A 20,348-nucleotide genomic window follows, 5' to 3' on the forward strand; every position below is an offset into this window, starting at 1 on the left:
TCTCAGGCCAGTTTCAGCTAATCCTCAAAGACTTATTTGTTTATTAAGATGAAGGCAGTTTATCCACTGAAGGAGATCATTTTTGTCCCTTTCAGACAACTAATTCAATACAGTTATTATTTTTTCTCAGCTTTATTGAGATGCAATTGACAAATAAAATTGTAAGTATTTAAAGTGTACATGGTGATGAATTGATACACATATATATTGTGAAAGATCCCCCCCCATCAAGTTAACTAACATATCTATCACCTCATATATTTATTTTTTTATTGTGTGTGAGAACATTTACGTTCTATTCTCTTAGCAAATTTTAATTATACAATATAGTGTTATCAATGATAGTTTCCATGTTATACATTAGATCTTCAGACCTTATTCATCTTATAACTGAAAGTTTGTGCCCTTTTTACCAATCTCTCCCTATTTTCCTCACCTCCAGCCCCTGGCAACCACTTTTTTCCTTTCTGAGTTGTTATTATTTTTTTAACTTCCATCTGTCTTTACCTGTTTTGCCTATAATTATTTGCTTCTGAGAAACTTAGCATGTAGTACTGTTTTGTTGCATATGATGACAATAACCTGTTATAAATAATGTTTTTCAGGAATATATATATTTTCCACAAGCCAAGTTCATATTGCCTTAACTTTCAAAAATCAGAATTCAAGGTAAATAGATTATGATCTCTTTTCTTTCCCTTCGTAAATTTTTAATGGAATCATGCTAGTGAAAAACACTTTCAAATTTATCAAGCATTTCTAAACTTCTAACATAATTATATTTAAAAATTTAAGGGACTTCCCTGGTGCTCCAGTGGTTAAGACTTCGCTTTCCAATGCAGGGGGTGCGGGTTTGATCCCTGGTTGGGGAGCTAAGATCCCACATACCTTGCGGCCAAAAAAACAAAACATAAAACAGAAGCAATATTGTAACAAATTCAATAAACACTTTAAAAAATGGTCCACGTCAAAAAAAAATCTTAAATAAAAAATATTTAATTCTTAGGGTCTTCTACTAATCTCTGATATAGACAATAAGCAAAATTCTTCTACCTCATATCCCCACGTGTGATCCATCTGATTGTGTTGCACTGGTTCAATGCTGAGCCACATTATTATATAAATTCACATAAAGGAAGTTTTGACTTATGAGTAAATGAAGGAAAAGCACAAGTAAATTCACTACATTTGATTTCAATTAGTGTTTACTGACTTGCGCACAATTCCTAAAATATAAGCACATTTTCACTAACATTTCTGTTATTTTTGCCCACGTTCTTCCCTCTGTCTGGAGTTCATTCTTCTTCATCCTTATTGCCTTCATCTGGCTAACACCTAGAAGTCCTTCAGAACAGCATGGATGTCCTTGACCCTGTGAGACCTCCTTCCCTGCCTGTAGAGTCTGGGTCAAGTACCCTGACTCCATGCACTCTGTATGACTGTCCCCACCCAGACACTTCCCTTCCTCCATCCTAACTGCATGGTCACTTCTCTGTGTCCCCCCACCTACCCACCCACTTTCTGTCAGCATCTTAAGGATGACTCTGTCCTTTTCTTTACTTTTGAAGTACAGGTCCTGGTATGAGGTAGGAGATTGGTTAAAAAAAAAAAAATTGTTGAATGAATTAACAAACAAATGTCACATTGAGTGGAATTTTGTGGAAAACTATGAAACATATCCTGGGAAACTCAATTGCACTGAAACTTGCATGTCGCTTGTATGGGGCCCTGCAAGCCCCCAGTGATACTCCCCCGACATCTCCATGAACTGCATGCAGAGCTGGAGGGGGAAGTAGGAGGCTTGGTGATGACTTCTCCCTTTGCACTTGTACTAGATGAAAATGCAGGCAGAGAAAACTGTTTGTGCATCCCTCAAGAGGTGCTCTGTAGCTGGTTGCCTGCTCTGAAAGTAAGAATCAGGTCTGTAGTAGTGCCTGGGGTGGGGTTTGCAGGGGTGGCAGAATGGGTGACCAGGTTCTGAAGTCTATCTATAAAATCACCCAGAGGAATGCTTTGATTTTACGAATTTTACAAAAAACAAAACAAAACAAAACAAGCCTGTTAATTGGGAATAGCGGAACCCAGAGTACGGTATGAGAATAATACACCGTTTACAGTTAACTTAGGAATGTTGTCATATTCAAAATATTGGCAATATTTAAATGATAGTCATTTATAGGTGCTGACTCTGTTCCTAGCCCTGACCTAGGTTCTTTATTACATCAACTCCTCATAGCAAACTCAATGAAAGGACAATTATTATTATCAATTTTCAGGTTAGGAAACTGAGGCAGACCAAGTTTGGGTAAAATGCCCAAGATCACCAAATTAGTAAGTGGCGCAAGCATCACGAGAACTGCGTTTATCCGACGTAAAACCTGCGCCTTTCTCACTAGCACACCTTTGGAGGAAGCAGATGAGTGGCTCTGGAGCTAGACTGCCGGGTTTTGAATCTAGATTGCATCTGAGGTGGGACTCTGAGCAAGCTATTTAAGTTCTCTTTGCCTCAGTTTTCTTATTTATACAATGGCAGTGACAGACCAACATCATAGAGTTGAGAAATAAATGAGAGAACATGTGTAAAACACTTAGAAGAATGCCTAATACTTAGTAAGTGAAAATAAATGCTGGCTGTCGTTATTACTAAGAGCAGTTAGCATATGAGTTTTTGTTATACATCACCACCCTAATATATATGTGTATGTGTGTTCGGAAAATGGCCAACTGTTCTTTGTGCTGATCCTATTTTTATGAAGTGATGGTAAAAGGAGAATTTTATTTTCCTTTTAAAGTCCCAGCTTAGCAAAATAAAATGACGGCATCCATTATGAGTCCCTTCATTCCCCTGAATTTTTTTTTTAACGTCAATGGTCTGAGAAAATGATGACTTTTTCTTAGAGGATGTTTTTGGTACCCAAACTTAATGGCCTTTAATATGGATTGTTCGTGGTCTGAGGCCAGACAGTCCTGATTTTAGTGGCCACAGGTGCTACCAGCTGAGCTGGAGACACAGAGCCTGAGGCCTATCTGCTGCACATCCCTTAGCTGTCCCCTGGGAGATGTCATGGGGGTTGGCAAGGGGCTCACAAAGGTGTCTGGTCCCTGCACCAGAGCAGAGCCCCTGAATGTGGCCTCGGGGGCCATCTCACCCTCAAATTCTCAGGCTCTTTAAAATGACAACAAATGATCTCTAGGCAGAATCCCCTCCTCAGCCACACAGGCTGCGCTGGCAAATGCAGGGCCCTTCATAGTTTTAGACAGTGTTTGAAACAACTGCCTCTATCACCAACATGTGGCAGCCAAAAGAAAACAAATGAAATAAAGTCTAATGCTAACTACTGGAAGACACTGAGCGAAGCGATCATTTTAATTAGTTACATTGTACCAAGCATTTCTAGAAATCTTGTTATATTTGATTACTAAGGATTTCTTTTTTCACAGTATTGCTAGAGATTTTTCTTTTGTATTGCAACTTGTGATTTAAATATTGTTGTTCAATAGTATAGAAAGCTTTTAAAGTATAATGACAAATTAACACATTTACAATATACCATCAGTCAAAATTATGCTGAAGCACTGGGAAACTGAAATGCAATAATAGCCCAATAACTGTGATCAGTATTGGAGTCAGGTAGATAGACAGACCTACTTTTGAATCTCAGCTTTTCTACTTGCAAGTGCTGTGACCTTCGGCAATTTACTTACCCTCTCTGTGTTTCAGTTTCTCCGTCCATAATTATGGATATTAACGGTACCCACATAAGATGGATTAAAATCATATTCATGTAATCCTTACGTGGCTGTCCACTAAAGGACATTCCAGTTGTGCTCAGTACTTTCTTGCATGCCCAAAACAAAAATCCAGTTTGGTTCATTAGCGTACAATGGGTATATTTCTGAAGATCTTGTAGAAAGGAGGAATAGAGGGTTTATATCAAAAACCACCAAGTAGCATACAGTTCCATTCTCTGCCAAAGTTACTCCATGGACTGTTTGCTTATTAAGGACCTAACTTCTGAGTACTGCTCAGCTCTGGGCTCAGTCTCTTCGTCTATTTGTCATTTCTGGAATAAGCATATCCCTCTTCTTTACTCACGGGGAAGAGCTTTGGCTCTCTCTGATATGGTGGCCAGTCTCACACAGGCCCTGCAGACCCAGCTTCCGTGGACTGCTGCCAACATTCACCGGTGTGATTTTCTTCCTATCATTAAACCTGTAAAGTACTTATCATGGTGTCTAGAACACAGTAAATTCTCTATAAATATTAGATATTGTTATTTTAATAGAAGTGGAAAATACAGCATTAATAGGCTGATATGAAATACAATGATTGGTCTGATTTCTTGCAGTTCTCAGATGAACGTGTGTCCTACTATCTATTTGTGGACAGTCTAAAGCCCATTGAACTACTGATTTGCTTTTCTGCATTGGTACGCTGGGGAGAATCTGGAGGTAAGAAGGCTATGAGAAAATTACTGTCTGAGATCCCAACTCACTTTCTGTTCAGGGAAAATGTATAATGTGTGAAGGAACTTATTCCCTCTCCAGACCTCCTAAGATCTTCCTACTCCTCTGACATCAAGGATTATACTCACTCTTGCCACCTGTCCCTCTCCGTGTTGTGGTCTTATGGTCACCTCTTGAGCACACCTGGTCCCTCTGTTTTGCTTTCTACCTATACAAGTCATCATTCTTTTTTTTTTTTTAAGATTTTTTGATATGGACCATTTTTAAAGTCTTTATTGAATTTGTTACAATATTGCTTCTGTTTTATGTTTTGAGTTTTTGGCTGCAAGGCATGTGGGATCTTAGCTCCCCGACCAGGGGTGAAACCTGTATCCCCTGCACTGGAAGGCGAAGTCTTAACCACTGGACTGCCAGGGAAGTCCCACATGTTATCATTCTTGATTCTTTCAAAATCTATTGAAAATCATGAACTCTTTCTTCTTTGATTTGACAATTCCAAAGATCTTTTCCTCCATCCCACCTTGGCCCCCTAATTTCATGGTTATATTTTAGACGTTATTATACCAATAACTGTATTATCCTAATCAAATTTCAAGTCCTCTGACCCCCACCCCTGAATCTCCAGTTCGCTCTCTCTAGAACTCCCACCCCTACAGGTCTTGGACCGAACTGGGACCTCCATCCATCAACCTTACCACTTCTTCTATGTCCACTCTCCCCACATCTTTATTTCTCTTATTCCCAACATAGTTTCCATGGTCCGTGATTGTATTTATATCCTCACATGTGCCCTCAACACAAGTGCTCTTCTTACCCTCTCATCTTACACTCCTGGCAAAATCCTAATATTGGTTGAAGGTATCTCTGTGCCTAACCTGGGGTTTCATCAGAACAGCTGAGTGTAACTGGAGAAAAAAAAAAAATCCTACTACCTAGCCCCACTTTAAATTGAGGACCACAAAACTCAAAGCAAAGCCCCTAAGCACTGCCAACATTTCCTGAGTTCATTCATTCTCCCAGCTCGCATTCTCATGAGTGACTGTTTCAAGCCTTCAAATCTCTCTCTCTCTCTCTGCCTTCAAATCTCCAACTCCCACTCTCATCCTTCCTCATTTTCAGCTGATGACCTTGCTGCTGTCTTCACTGAAGAGATAGAAGAAATTGGAAATGACCCACTCATCTTCTCATAATGAACTCTCCCAAGCTCTTGTCACCCTTCCCTCCTGTTCTAACAGATGGACTATTCCTTCTCTTCTCTAAGGCCAGCTTCTTGCAAACACATGCACATATGCACAAAACAGCATTCTTTGTTTGGCTTATTTTACTAAAGCATTTATATTTAACTCAAATTAGCAGTACCTCACACTGTACAGGTACAAATATTTGCTGAATGCTTAGTATTGAATTTTTTGCCCACTCTGAGGGCACAGACTATGATTTTCCATCAGGATGTACCCAATGTTTTGAATGGTGTCAGATGTGCAGCAAGTGGACAATAAATATTTGTTGAATAAACTTTCCAGACTTCAGTGGTGTGAGCTTAGTATGTCCACTTAATCAGTAGCTCCTAAGCCACACCACGTCCTGGAACATTGAAACTCCAAATGCGTAGAGGTATTTCAGGTCATGTGGTGGCCTTGTATCCTTAGCTTGAGTGTTATCTGGAAACAGGGTAAGAAGTCTTTTGCTCTCAGCTACTGATGAAGAGTAGTCATTATTTTCTATCAATTTCAAGATAAAAAAATTATTAATTAAAGTTTAATTAGATAAAATTTTAAATTAATTTATAAAAATTAAATAAAATTTTTAATTAATTTAATTAAAATTTTGGTAATTATTTTTCTACACAGTCAAAGCTAAGGATCAAAGCTCAAAACTTAAGTAAACAGTGGCATCTTTTGCCCTTGCTTTGCCACTATCTTAGGAAAATCTCTCATTTTCCCAGATGTGGTATTTTTCCTCCTTTAAAATTGTATCTAGTGGGATATTGTTATTACTGCCCTACATAAGAAAAGCAGTGGTATACTACAATGAAATACCCCTATCTGTCCTCTTTTTCCTAACTTTGTCATTCTTGGTTTCTTCAGCTGAGGGGATGGCTATAAGAAGAAAAGTAGGCTAGGGAGGGAAGAAGGTCTTGATTCCTCTTGAGTATTATTTCCAGTAATTATTTACTCAGGGTAGTTTCTAATGTTTTATGAACGTCTTCAGAATAGGTCTAATTCTTGGTTGTTGTTGTTAATATTATTGTTATTATCATATTATTAATGTCATTATTGGTAAAAAGCAATACCAGTGAAAGCCAACTATACTCTCACAGTCAAATTTCTGTGTATATATATATATATATATATATATATATATATATATATGTTTTGTTTTTTTTGTCTTTTAAATTTCCCTAAAGCTTTAACAAAGAACAGCCCTCCCATACAGCCTGGACTACTTACAGTTGAGAGAGTTTCTTGGAAATCTCTGAGGCCACATGATCTTGTTGTGACAATTCACACGTATGCTACCAAGGCTACAGTGGTTCGCCTGCCTGTTGGGTATGGAGTGACTTCATTTTTCCCATACTAAGAATTATTTGAAGACTTGTAAACTTTTGACTACTAAATAATGAAACAATATGGAATCTAATATGTTGTTTCCTGAAGCAATTTCATAAAGCAGAGGTCTATCATCATGATTCTTGAGAAAAATAATTCTGTGAACAAATAAAGTGAAGAAATGCTGTATCTTTTGGAAGATTCATAATTGTTAAAGAATCTGGTTGTTTCTTTAGTAAAGAATACAGTTTAAACTTGTTTAACTCAGCATTTCCTAAAATTAATTTATTAAAAGATCTTTTTTGTTTTATTGTAAAATTTATTAAATTCCTTAATAAGAACCATGATTTTATTTAAAAACAGATTGAGAAACAGCATTTTCCCCTACAAATCTGTAGTTTTACCTGTAGTTTGTTTTTAATTTTACCTGTAGTTCTATTTTGAGTTAAGATAAAATTGGTTAAGCACATCACATTTTTCATTTTAAAGAAAATATGTATAATTGAAAAGTTTTCATGATTTTGATAAATAAAATTCAAAATATTGCCTCATATTTCAGATGAAATAAATATTTTTGCTGAATTTCCCAAGATCAATCATGATAATTCTATGTGATCAACGAAAAGCTATGGCTCTTGTACAAAAGCAAAGCCCAAGCAACAAAATGAAGTGCTAGGATAATCTATGGCAAGCATCCAATATTTCTAGAAAAATAATGAATTTTAAAACTTCTATATTTTCACATCTTCCCTAAAAACTCTGGTATGGAGAGATTCTCCCAGAAATCATTATGCTGTCTGAGTGCTCATCCATCAGGACAACCAAGGATGGGGAACTGATAAAGAATCTAGTATTTTTATCTGCTTTTCCCCTGACAGAGCCTAAGCTATAGACAGGTGGGTTTTGGACACGCTCTCAGTATTCTCCCTGATGCCGCAACCTGGTAGGAGAGACACAATTAACACACATGAAATTATGCATTTGTGAGAAACTGACTATGAAATCTACAGAGCACTAGGCCAACATGAATTATTACTGTTGTTAGGGGGAAAATCCAGATGAGTGTTTCGCAACGTGTCCGCAGCTTATGGGAGATGTCTCCAACATGTGCAAGTTTGTCATTTACTGTAATCGTTTTTTGTCCAGCATAATCAGTGAGATATAGATTCCATGATCTCGGAGGGTTCTTTCAAAGTGAAACATTCATCAGTCTTTACCTCATCTGTGTTACAAAATTCAGCCCTTAATAACGTTTGACTTATTTGAGCACAAAGTATCATCAAGAAGCTAACAGAGGCAAGGACTACAACAAAGGAAACCCTCGGTCCTCTCTCTTTAGGAGACACATGCTGCTCTTCACCGCATACTCCCCCGTGGGGCACTCCATACACATCTGCGGCATGGTGACCTTTGTCGTCGGGGATGAAGATGTCGTGCTACCCAACTTTGAACTGGTAAATCTTTGAGCAACTGTGATTTTTTTTTGTGCCTTATTTTCAAAGATTTTGAACTAAATCATATTGCTATTTTGTTTTCAACTTACCGATTTTTTACTTTTTTTTTTTACATCTTTATTGGAGTATAATTGCTTTACAATGGTGTGTTAGTTTCTGCTTTATAACAAAGTGAATCAGTTATACATATGTCCCCATATCTCTTCCCTCTTGCGTCTCCCTCCCTCCCACCCTCCCTATCCTACCCCTCTAGGTGGTCACAAAGCACCGAGTTGATCTCCCTATGCTATGCCGCTGCTTCCCACTAGCTATATCACACCTTCTTTATCCATTCATCTGTTGATGGACACTTAGGTTGCTTGGCTATGGTAAATAGTGCTGCTATGAACCTTGGGGTGCATGTATCAAACTTAAATGCTTTTGCACAGCAAAGGAAACCATCAACAAAATGAAAAGACAACCTATGGAATGGGAGATAATATCTGCAAATGATGCGACTGCCAAGGGGTTAATTTCCAAAATATACAAACAGCTCATACAACTCAATGTCAAAAAAACAAACAACCCAATCAAAAAATGGGCAGAAGACCTAAATAGACATTTCTCTGAAGAAGACATACAGATGGCCAACAGGCACATAAAAAGATGCTCAACACTGCTAATTATTATTGAAATGGAAGGCAAAACCACAATGAGGTATCACCTCACACCAGTCAGAATGGCCATCATCAAAAAGCTTACAAATAATAAATGCTGGAGAGGGTGTGGAGAAAAGGGAGCCCTCCTACACTGTTGGTGGGAATGTAAGTTGGTGCAGCCACTATGGAGAACAGTACGGAGGTTCCATAAAAAACTAAAAATAGAGCTACCATATGATCCAGCAATCCCACTCCTGGATATATATCCTGCACATTTATTCAAAAAGGCACGAAAAGACACGTGCACCCCGATGTTCATAGCAACACCATTTACAATAGCCAAGACATGGAAGCAGTTTGTTTCCTTCTTTAGGTGATTTAAGTCCCTAGGTGTTTAGTTATTTTAGTCTGTGAACTCATATTTCCCTGGCGTTACCAACTCCTCCATCTTATAAAAATTACTGGGGCTTACATCCAGTTCTAATGAAGAAGCAAAAGGGGATATAGACTGGCCCAAGAACAGAGAGATTGAAGCTCCTCAGAGCCATACATGATCATTCCCAAAACTACCATTTAACCAGACAAGTTTTCTGGTCATGGTTTTATCTCAGGGAGAAACACCATTAAGAAGAGACTTTCCCTGGGCTTTGGGGAGGTTGGGAGAAGGTCAGCAAGAAGTAAATGTGTTAAGGTGGCAAGTCAGTTTCATCTGTTCTCAACAGTTTCTCACCCCATTTTCATGCCATTCCTCAAAATTTCTGCAGGGAACCGTGGAGCAATGATTGCACCATGGTGCCCCTAGGAAAGAGGCAAAAACAGACTTTACAAAGTTTTCCTCCTACTTGACCCTCATCATGCTTCCTTCAAGCACCCTCTGCTCTGAGTAAGTTCTCCACCAGCCACCAACTACCCACCACACACGAGTCAAGATAATCTGCAAACACCTCAGTGTTTTCTCCATTTAAAAAAATAAGTTCCTTCCTGACATCCCTATCTCCTTCTTGCTTTTATTGCTTCTTCAGAGTTTATAGCAGAAGGGAGCCAGCAGCCCATGCTAGTTTACCCTCTTGTATTTTTTATTTTATTGCTCTCTCCCTGAACACTTCTCTGCCCTTCAGTCGTCAAACTCCACACAGCTGTCAGACTAATTCCTAGACACTCTTCAGAACAAAGGCTGGATAGTCATACTGTGGAGAAATTTCCCCTGGCCCCCAAAGTGAGGTAGGTGTTGTTTCCATGCGTTCCAACTAGAGCAGGAATCATGTTCCTTGTTTTATATCCCTCAGACCATAGCACCTAGCAAAGTGCTTTGATCAAGTAAGTCCTCCATAAATAACTATGGAGTTAGTCATATAACAGATGTTTAATATATTAACAGAAATTAAATTGTTGTAAACCTAGTTACACCTAAATAAGCAAAAGGGAGGCTGACCGCTACGCTTTGTCTTCACAGGAGAGCTACCGATTTACAGAGCGGGCTTTAACAATTTTGAAAGCTGTTGGACATGGCATCGCTAATTTCGAAGATAAGGCTAAACTTTCTGCAGCCCTGAAGGATCTACAAACAGCTCACTACCCTATTCCCCTCCAGGATAAAAAACTAACTGCACAGCACTTCCGGGTAAGCGTGTTCAGGCTGTAATGTTCCTAGAAGAGTATGTTCTGTTTGTAATAATGTTTCACATATTCGATGACCCCCAAAATCAGCCGAGAACATGTTCTGGATGAAGACAGTTTATTTGGGAAGTGACGTCAGCAAGCAGAAACGAGAGAGTAGGAAGAATGAAATGAGAAAAAGGAGAATATTCATGAAAGGATGTGGTAATTATTGCTGTGGGCTACTGGGGCTCAATGCTCCAGGGAATCCTGATAAACTGTGTAGGACATCCCTTAGAAAGGTCCCCCTAGAGGATGAGGCGATTGTAACGTTTATCCACTGATAGATGGGTGCTCTCAGGGGTATTTATTTCCTCACACTTTCTTGGGGTTGAGTAGCATCCTGGCTTTACTGAAAGCCTTGAGGGAGTGAAGCAAAACGACTTTGTGGTACCCCCTGTACACTACCGACATTTTGAGCCAGAAGATTTTTGCTGTGGTCCTGACCTGTCAGTGGCAGCATGGCTTGCCTGCACCCTCTAAATACCAGTTGTGACAACTAAAAATGATTTCAGACATTGTCAAGTGTCCCCTGGGGAGCAGTGTTGCTAGAGTTGGAAATTAAAATACAGGACACCCCGTTAAAATTTGTTTTACTAAAGACTTAATTTTTAGAGTAGTTTCAGGTTCATTGCAAAATTGGGCAGAAGGTATGGAGATTTCCCATTTATCCCCTGACGCCACCCGTGCCTTCCCCATTATTTATCAACACCCCCCATGAGTGGTACGTTTGTTACAATCGATGAACCTACATTGATACATCAATCACTCAAAGTCCACAGTTTACACTAGAGTTTACTCTTGGTGTACATTCTGTGGGTCTGGACAAATGTGTAATAACATGTATCCGTCATTGTAGTGTCATATATAATAGTTTCACTGCCCTAAAAATCCTGTGTGTTCTGCCTAGTCATCTCTCCCCTCCCCCACGCCCTGGCACCCACTGATCTTTTTTATTGTCTCCATAGTTTTGCCTTTTCCAGAATGTCATAAAGTATGTAGTCTTTCCAAATTAGCTTCTTTGACTTAGAAATACACATTTAAGTTCCCTCCATGTCTTTTCATGACTTCATAGGTCACTTCATTTTCATGCTGAATAATATTCCATTGTCTGGATGTACCACGGTTTATTTATTCACTTACTGAAAGACATCTTAGTTGCTTCCAAGTTTTGGCAATTATGAATGAAGAGGCTATAAACATCTGTGTGCAAGTTTTTGTGAAGGCATATGTTTTCAGCTCATTTGGGTAAATACAAACGAGTGTAATTGCTGGATCATGTGATAAGAGTATGTTTAGTTTTATAAAAATTATCAAACTGTCTTCAAAAGTGGCTGTACCATTTTTCATTCCCACCAAAATGAATGAGAATTTCTGTTGCTCTATATCCTAGTCAGGATTTGATGTTGTCATTGTTCCAGATTTGGGCCTTTCTAATAGGTGTGTAGTGGTATCTCATTTTAATTTGCATTTCCCTGATGACATACGATATGGAACATCTTTTGATATGCTTATTTGCCACCTGGATATCTTCTTTGGTGAGGTGTCTGTTAAAGTCTTTGGCCCATTTTTAATCAGGTTGTTTGTTTCCTTATCATTGAGTTTTAAGTATTCCTTTGCAAATATTTTCTCCCAGTCTATGACTTGTTTTCTCATTCTTTTGACATTTTCCTTACAGAGCAGAAGTTTTTAATTTTAGTGAAGTCGGCTTATCAATTCTTTCTCTCATGGGTCCTGGCTTTAGTGTTATATCCATAAAGCCATTGCCATACCCCGGTCATCTAGATTTTCTCCTATGTTATCTTCTAGGAATTTTATACTTTTGCATTTTGCATTTCAGTCTACTGTCCGTTTTGAGTTAATGTTTGTGAAGGGTGCAAGGTCTCTGTCTAGAGTCATTTCACCCAATTAAATTTTAATTTCATATAAACAAACAGTATGTGCAATATATAGCACATACTTATGTTAAAAATTACACTAAAAATTTGTTTTCCCTGTTATTCCACTTTAACTGGGTATAAGGTGTTGTTGGGGATAGATAATTAAAAACAGAATCTCCTTCAAACCAGGAAGACCTCCACAAAGGTAGAAGAAACAGAAGATTGTTGAATAAGTGTTAAACCAGAATGTGATACCCGTCAAGGGCAATCTGCTAAAGAGATAGCAAAGAGCCAAAGAAACCTTACCCTTTTGTATAGCCCAGCAGATACTGCCCACTACCTACATGTTCTCAAGGTAAATGATAATTAGTCCCTTAAGTAAAGGGATTTGATAGCACCACTTGTTACACATAGTGAATCCTAAATTCACCTGCTATTTGGAGTGACCATTTGCATTACCTAACTGGGTTTATCCAAAAGAAACATAAACTTCTCATGCCTCTATGGCAGGAGGTATTTTTCCAAGTTGGTGGGAGCCTCCCACCAAGGTTAGGTTCCTCCCCTTCCACAGAAACTGGGGGATTGGGGTGCTATCTTCCTTGATGATTACATTTCAAAGAGATGACTTCCAGGTCCTTGAGAAAGATATTCCTGGATCTTAAAGCTGGCAAGATAGCTATTTAGCCTTTAAAAATATTTACATATATTTCAAAGAAGAGAGAGAGAGAACTTAAAATTATAAGTTTTTTAAAGTGAATGCTCTAAGAAAAGGGAGGGGAAGAGTCTCTTCCTTTATTTTCCATAAGGAGAATTGTCTTGTTTTGTTTAAAGTGGTATTTGCCCTTACAGTTTCTTGTATCTTATCTGTCAACCCTACCTGGGACACAAATCACTCCCAGTTGAAAACCACTCACCTCGGGCATGAGCAATCTCCAAAAATCTGCCATGACTTACCTCTTTAACTAGTCTGATTGGTCCTTAATTCTGTCCATCCAGTCCTCAAGGTGGTGGCTCTAGATGGCTCTTGGTGGTGGTCATAAGCTCTAAAAATAAATAAATAATCAAATTATCATATAACAAGAAAGCTGTAGTATCCACTGCTACAGCTGGCCCTAAGGCCAGAATTGGTAGTCAACATCTCTCCTCTACCACCTATTCTAGATTTCCCTTTCTTCCAGCTGCTCTAGTTGCTTGCCTGGTTGGTGCCCCAGACCTTCGATCTTGATGCGTACAGACCTTGATTGCCTTATTCTCATCAGGCTGAGATTGTTGTAATTAAACATTCACTGTGGAAGCACCAAGAAATGTCCCAGCAAATCCAGACATAATTCTTCTTGTCCCCATTATGTAGCAGAAACCTAGCCCCTCATGACAATGAGGATGAATTCCTCCCACCACTCCATTATATTAGTTTCTTTTTTCCTGCTTGTCTACCAGGAAGAGGATCTCAAAGCAACTAGGAATATATCAGAGTTTAGGTTTATTGTAAATCATACTGTGTTCCCTGGTGGAAATATTTCCTGCTATCCACCCCCAGGAATTAGGTCCTGCAGTACAGAAATTCCCTGTTGTGGGGACAGAGAACACTAATTATTGAAAGTGGACCACTGGAAATGATGGTGAGAGAGGCCACTCCTACTTCTAATTTTTGAACCTCAGGCCAGTATATTATAGCTATTACAGTCATAGTACTGTGTATTGATCTTTGGTTTTATACAAATATTCTGTATTCTGGAGGATACTGCCTCAGTTTTGCAGGATGTCATCACCAGGCTGGCTTCTTAGCTGAGCCTTTTATATGCCTTTCCAATCTGCCAGGAATTTTATCAGTCCTTTCTATGGTATATGTTAGGACCAGTGAGTCTCAAACATTCCCCAGTGATTAAATGTTCACTGTATTACTTGATCCTTGGTCCAAGGGGAATGTTAGGCTGGATCCATGTCTCTGTAACCCCTAAGATAACAATGCTGGCAGAGGCACCAAATACAGGGAAAACAAACTCATATTTGAGGTAAGTCTCAATTCTAGTAAGGATGAATCACTGCCCACCCCTCCTTGACAGAAGTCCACTGATACCAACTTGTCATGAAGTAACTGACTGTACACCCGGAGGATGATACCATATTAAATGAGTCAGTTTTTGCGACCGACAGTTGAGACAGCTAAGCCTGGGTGAAAGAGAGCCCATACTGTTGAGCCCATTCATCATCACCATCTCTGCTATGAAGATTACTTTTATATAGGCCTTTTGATGCTAGCCCAGATCTAATATGTAAGGGGTCTTTGTGCATGTATCACTTACACAAAAGGGAGCTATTTTGGTAATGAAACATCTCCATTTTATACTTGTATATTACACAGTTACGTGACATTTTTCAGAGAGCCATGCTCCATAAATCGATTCCAAATTTGTCTACTGTAAACAATTCTAGACAGACGAGGTGCATCATACTATAAAGATCCCATAGATAAGGACTCTCTCAGTAGTAAATAACATTTGTGCATTTGCTGGGAGGTGTTTCAGTGGCATGTTTACAACAGTACTGGACCAGGTGATCTTTCTTTCTTGCGATGCTCAAGTTTCCTGCAGATGCCTCTCTTGCATTGGATCCCACTCAAAGCTGATGGTCTTCAGAGTCACTCAATGAATGCATTGAAATAATACTCCCCAAAGCAGAATATTCTACTACCCAAATGCAGAGAGGACCAGCAAGTACTGGCCTCTTTCTTAGTTATGTCTTAGCCTTTACCTTAGAGAGGATGTCCCAGCATGCCTAGCCTTCTGGACCCCTAAAATCTCCACCGATGTGGTAAGTCCATGAATCTCTGTAAGATTTATTCCTCACTCTCTAGCATGCATGTGTCTTAATGAAGGATTAAGAGTACTGGCCACTTACTGCCCACGGTTCTGAGTTCACTGTTGTCACCCATATTCACGTGTAGACCAGACTCAAGCACTACCAAATGTCAGTATCACCAAAGACTCTGAACACTAATTTGTAACAGAGAGTATGAGGATTAACATTATCATGATTTTTTCAAAAAAATTTTACCTTAGATGTTGAACTATTTAGGGCATTTTATTAGGCATGTCACGAGGACACATCTAGCTTATTTAAGCCACAACAAGGAGCTGGATGTGCTGATTTGTTATAACAATACAGGGACATCTTCTGGACACATAAGAACAGGAGTGAGGAACTTTGAAGAGGGAAAAAGAAGGCCCTCAGAACTTGTCTTCTCCATTTTTTCTCTTTATAAACATGTTTTCTCTCCTCTTAAGTTCACATCATGGAAAACATGGCTCCTGAATTTTATATTGCCTTTTCATACAAGGCCAGTTTAGAATATCTTGATCCTGGTGTCAAATTACTGGCCAAAGCACAGGGAACTCAATACTCTGTAATGACTTATATGGGAAAAGAATCTAAAAAAGAGTGGCCATATGTATATGTATAACTGATTCACTTTGCTGTACACGTGAAACTAACACAACATTGTAAATCAACTATACTCCAATAAAAATTAAAAATATATATATTGGCTGAAGTGACAAAGATTTGCTCAGCTTGGGTTAGATGCTTGCTCGCAGGCTTGTCCACCATTGCTAGCTGATGGGGCAGGTACAGATACAGACTGTGGGACTAGGTCCCTGTTTCTATACATACGAAGAGAGGTGAGGAGTTGTCAGAAAATGTAGACTAAGCAGGAAATGCAATAGTCATATGCCTTTGCAGAGCACTGTATTTCACCAATTCTAAGACGAACATTGCTTTTCCCCTTTAATATCAGAATGAAATCACAGTGTCTTATCATTGGTGGTTCCTTACAATCATTGCTGGCCAGGTGACCTCCAGAATTCTCTGCACACACATGGACATGGACTTGTTCATAAGAATTCATATCGTCTCCGTTTCAAAAGAAATATGTTTAACAAAAGCCTAATCCTTAGGGGAAGAGAATTAAATGGCATGGTAGAGCCTCTCGAAGAAATGTGAAGGGAAAGGGGTTCTCCTCACACCAGAATGACTCCCCCATGGCTCAGGAAAAGAGAGAGAGGGAGAGGTATGACTGGCTGAAAGTCACCACAAATAGTGCCCCAGGAGCCCTACCTAATTCACCAAGCACTTTACTCCCTGTGAACATGTAAATAGCTACAAGTAAGCAAGCAGAAATGTGCAGTGGCTGGTTGTTATTCCCAGTGGTATGACTGGATATATGGAATCCATCAGCATTTCAGGGTAAAAGCCATGAAAAAAAAAACTTGGAAGAAGGGATATGTGTTCTGGATGCGGTCTAAAAACCTTCCAGTGGTCCTCTTTGGTGAGATCAAGAACAACTCAGCATCAGCACTTCCTGAATGAGGGTTGGTGGCTTGAGAAAAACCCCAGGCAGAAAAGGAGAACACTCTTTAGGCAATGGTGCATTTTCAAAGCCTTTGACAACACAAAGGACAAAACTGCATAGAAAAACACACGTTTAAAAAAACAAACAAACAAAACACACGTTTACTGTTTACAAAAAGTGATTTACAAGAGTAGGAGTTTGAGTATGAATAAGTTTTCAGAATACTTAACCAATTTATGTAGTTTATTTTTTCATGTACGTTTAAGTGTGATACATGATGAAAAAGTTATGCCTAAATAAATTTAAAAGAGCTTTTTCAATAGGAAGTAAATACTCGTAAGTGACAAAAAAGTGATTAAAAACTTTGAGTGGCATATTTTCTTTCTTGAAGCACAGGAACTAATAGTGTGTCTTATAATGGGTGGCATCTTGGGATAAAAGAAATCTGGTATTTAACTTGCTTAGGCATAAGAACCTTATTTTTTATCTTACACTATATCTCCTCAATCCATTTAATGTTATATTTTAATTGAATGTACATTATAAACATTGTTGTGGTGATTAAAGCTTATTAAGTTAAAATTAGTCAAATGATAAATAATTTTCATCTTTTACCAGATGAGGGAGTCTGCAAAGAGTCTTCTGCTAGATGGTGTGTATATCTGAGAAATACATAGTTTTTATTTTTAGAGTATCTCAAGTTTTTTAGAGGCTCTCTGGCCAGGTAAGGGTATTTTCTTGATTTAAAAAATATACTAGTGCATTTTATCTTTTTCAGGTTTTTCGTATTTCTTTATGGCATTTAATGAAAAAAGCTCAAATAGCAAAACCTCTTCCCAACCTCAAATTTGCATTCCGTGCTATGGTTTTGGACTTGGACTTACTTGATTCTTCTTTGGAAGAGGCTTCTTTAGGTACTGATTAATTTTAGATATTTATGTGACAAAGGAATTCCTAGTCTTATATGGGCTAAATAATTTGAGAAAAGTATACTCAAAATTTTTGTGGAGTAGGTAGAATCGGTCTATATTAACAGTTGTAGAGTTCAGGCTATGCCCTGAGAAGCTCAAAAGGTTCCAAAGATCTGACGTGTGTCCCCTGTCCCACATACATCCAGGGAAGCCCAGAATTTCCCAGTTTTATTTGTTCCTGACCTTAAAGAGCATGACAATCACTATATATACAGTAGCACTGGAGTAATTCAGGGAAGATTCTCTGATCTAAGTAACCCTCATTTCCTCCTCTTCCGATGTTCTATTCCCACCATTTTAACATTTTGTTTCAATTTTAAAGAACCTTCATGCTACTTTCACATAGGAATCAATACTAGTTCACTAAAGTGTCAATATTTAGTGTTTCCCTTCTCCAGAATGTTTATATTCTAAAAAAGAACCACCTGCGGAAGGCAATGTTAAATATAACAACAAATCTATCGTAGTGGCACTTTATACATTAGAGGGCTTTAATAGTTAAAGGCAGTGAAAATTGGGGTAGAGATTAGATATAACTTTCAGTCCAAAGTTTGTTTTTCTCTTTCCAGCGGAATGGGTAGATGTTAAATATAATGTGTCAATAAGTGACAAAGAGTATTCTCCTGAGGAAGTAGCAGCAGCAATTAAAATTCAAGCCATGTGGAGAGGGACGTACGTCAGATTACTTATGAAAGCTAGAACACCAGGTATACTTTTTCAATCATTTATAAAATGAACTTGCATAAATAAGGATGAATATTTGTTTACGTGCTAACAGAAAGCATTTTAGAGTCATTCTACTTTACGGCTCAGCTAATTCTTTTTAATTCTATCAATACTGAATTTCCTTGAGTTCAGGATGCATGTCAGTACATGCATGCTTTTTGTTCCTGGAATATAGTGCAATGCCTAGTACAGACTGAGCACACAACAAATACTGGCTGAAAGAATGAATGAATGATCAGCTGTATTTTCCCAATCTATCATGCGTTCTTTAAAAAACAGGAAACTGGCCTTTTTCTCCGTCCATCCCCTTTGCCTAGCAGAATGCTTTAGCAGTCAATTTCAGCTAAGTCATAGACAGTTTTTACATTTCTAGACCATTTTTCAAAGAAGCAAATGAATGAATGAGTGAATGAATGAATGAATTTAATGAAGAAGCTTCCATATATGCCTGTGGTGACATACATTTAGAAGGCATAAAATGCTTTTAAAGTATATTATTATATTTATTAAATCAAATATATTTATGCATATGAAGTAAACTATTTCGTGAGGTCTATTTTAACAGCTCAAAATAATACACTGCAGAGGCAAAAAAATTATATTCAATTATTTTCATTCTTCAATTTTTGTTAACGCTTTTAGAGAAAAAGCTTTGCCTCCAATAGAATTCTTTTGAGTATTTTGAAACATTTTGTTGTAAACATATCTCTGAAACATTTAATGAGAAATACCAAAATGTTCATCTAAGCAGTAAAAACTATAGATACACAAGTGTAAAAAGAAACAAACTATATTGCATAGTTTTGTGGTAGAAAAATATTGCTGTCGCTTGATTTTTATATTTTTTTCTATCAGAAAAAAATTAATTATAAATTCATCCAATTAAATATGTGGTAAAATACACATGTCCATATATGCTGTAAAAATTATATTCATACAATGATTGTTTTCTCTTTATAAAGACAAAAATGAGCAGCTTAATAATATTTCAGTAGCATTTGCATTCTTTCACTCAACACATATTTATTGAATAATAACAGTTTAGCAGAACTGTTCTAGATTCTGGCCTTATAGAGTAAAACTGACAAGGTTTCTGCTCTGATGAATCTTGTGTTGTAGTGGTCACAGGCATATAGCAGAAAGTAAATATATTAAGATACTGATTTCAGATATGAGTAAGTACTGTGAAGAAATTAGGATAATTAGAAAAAAAGTCAGTTTCTGACATGTTAAATTTGAGGCACTTATTATGGATTTGCATTTTTCTTGCCAAATCACCTCTTAAGCCATTCGTGGATTATGCTTTAGATTAAGCTTCAGTGAGATCCTATTAGCCATTGTTTTTTAGAAAAATTGGATGGATTATTTTTTCTGACACAAGAGCTTTCATAAGGATTTTTTTTGGTGTGATAAATGACCTCTCATTTTAAATGCTTTGATGAGTATCTTCAATTAGATCAAAGAGCACTTTATAATTTTTAAACTAAAGATGAAGGGAAAGAGCATAAAATTGTGAGCGCAGAGCTCTTGACTAGAGATTCATAGCTTTATGTTTTAAACATGGTTTACTGCTAGTAAAGCTTCAGACTTTGGATATTACCTTACTGGTAAGTTTCAACTCCCTCACCTGTAAAAGGAGGGCTTAGAACAAAATGATTT

The 20,348-nt window shown here is 37.9% G+C and overlaps 1 protein-coding gene and 1 long non-coding RNA gene across 2 annotated transcripts in view; one reads left to right on the forward strand and one right to left on the reverse strand.

Moving 5' to 3' along the window:
* Positions 1-20,348, forward strand: part of ADGB (androglobin) — a 193,783-nt gene that overhangs the window by 116,312 nt on the left and 57,123 nt on the right. Inside the window, exons 16-22 of the mRNA XM_089922105.1 lie at positions 606-669; positions 4,350-4,452; positions 6,875-7,016; positions 8,356-8,470; positions 10,562-10,729; positions 17,771-17,906; positions 18,533-18,670. Of these exons, the coding sequence (XP_089778231.1) occupies positions 606-669; positions 4,350-4,452; positions 6,875-7,016; positions 8,356-8,470; positions 10,562-10,729; positions 17,771-17,906; positions 18,533-18,670 (866 nt within the window). The remainder of the gene's footprint in view (positions 1-605; positions 670-4,349; positions 4,453-6,874; positions 7,017-8,355; positions 8,471-10,561; positions 10,730-17,770; positions 17,907-18,532; positions 18,671-20,348) is intronic.
* The window catches only part of LOC115802050 (uncharacterized), a 456,956-nt gene continuing 442,363 nt past the window's right edge, over positions 5,756-20,348 (reverse strand). Inside the window, exon 9 of the long non-coding RNA XR_016395247.1 lies at positions 5,756-13,687. This is a non-coding gene — a long non-coding RNA (uncharacterized LOC115802050). The remainder of the gene's footprint in view (positions 13,688-20,348) is intronic.

Source organism: Delphinapterus leucas, chromosome 12, assembly GCF_059928025.1.
Source record: "Delphinapterus leucas isolate spDelLeu-1000000601 "Yukka" chromosome 12, BTC_Dleu_Yukka2, whole genome shotgun sequence".
NCBI classification, from domain to species: Eukaryota; Metazoa; Chordata; class Mammalia; order Artiodactyla; family Monodontidae; genus Delphinapterus; species Delphinapterus leucas.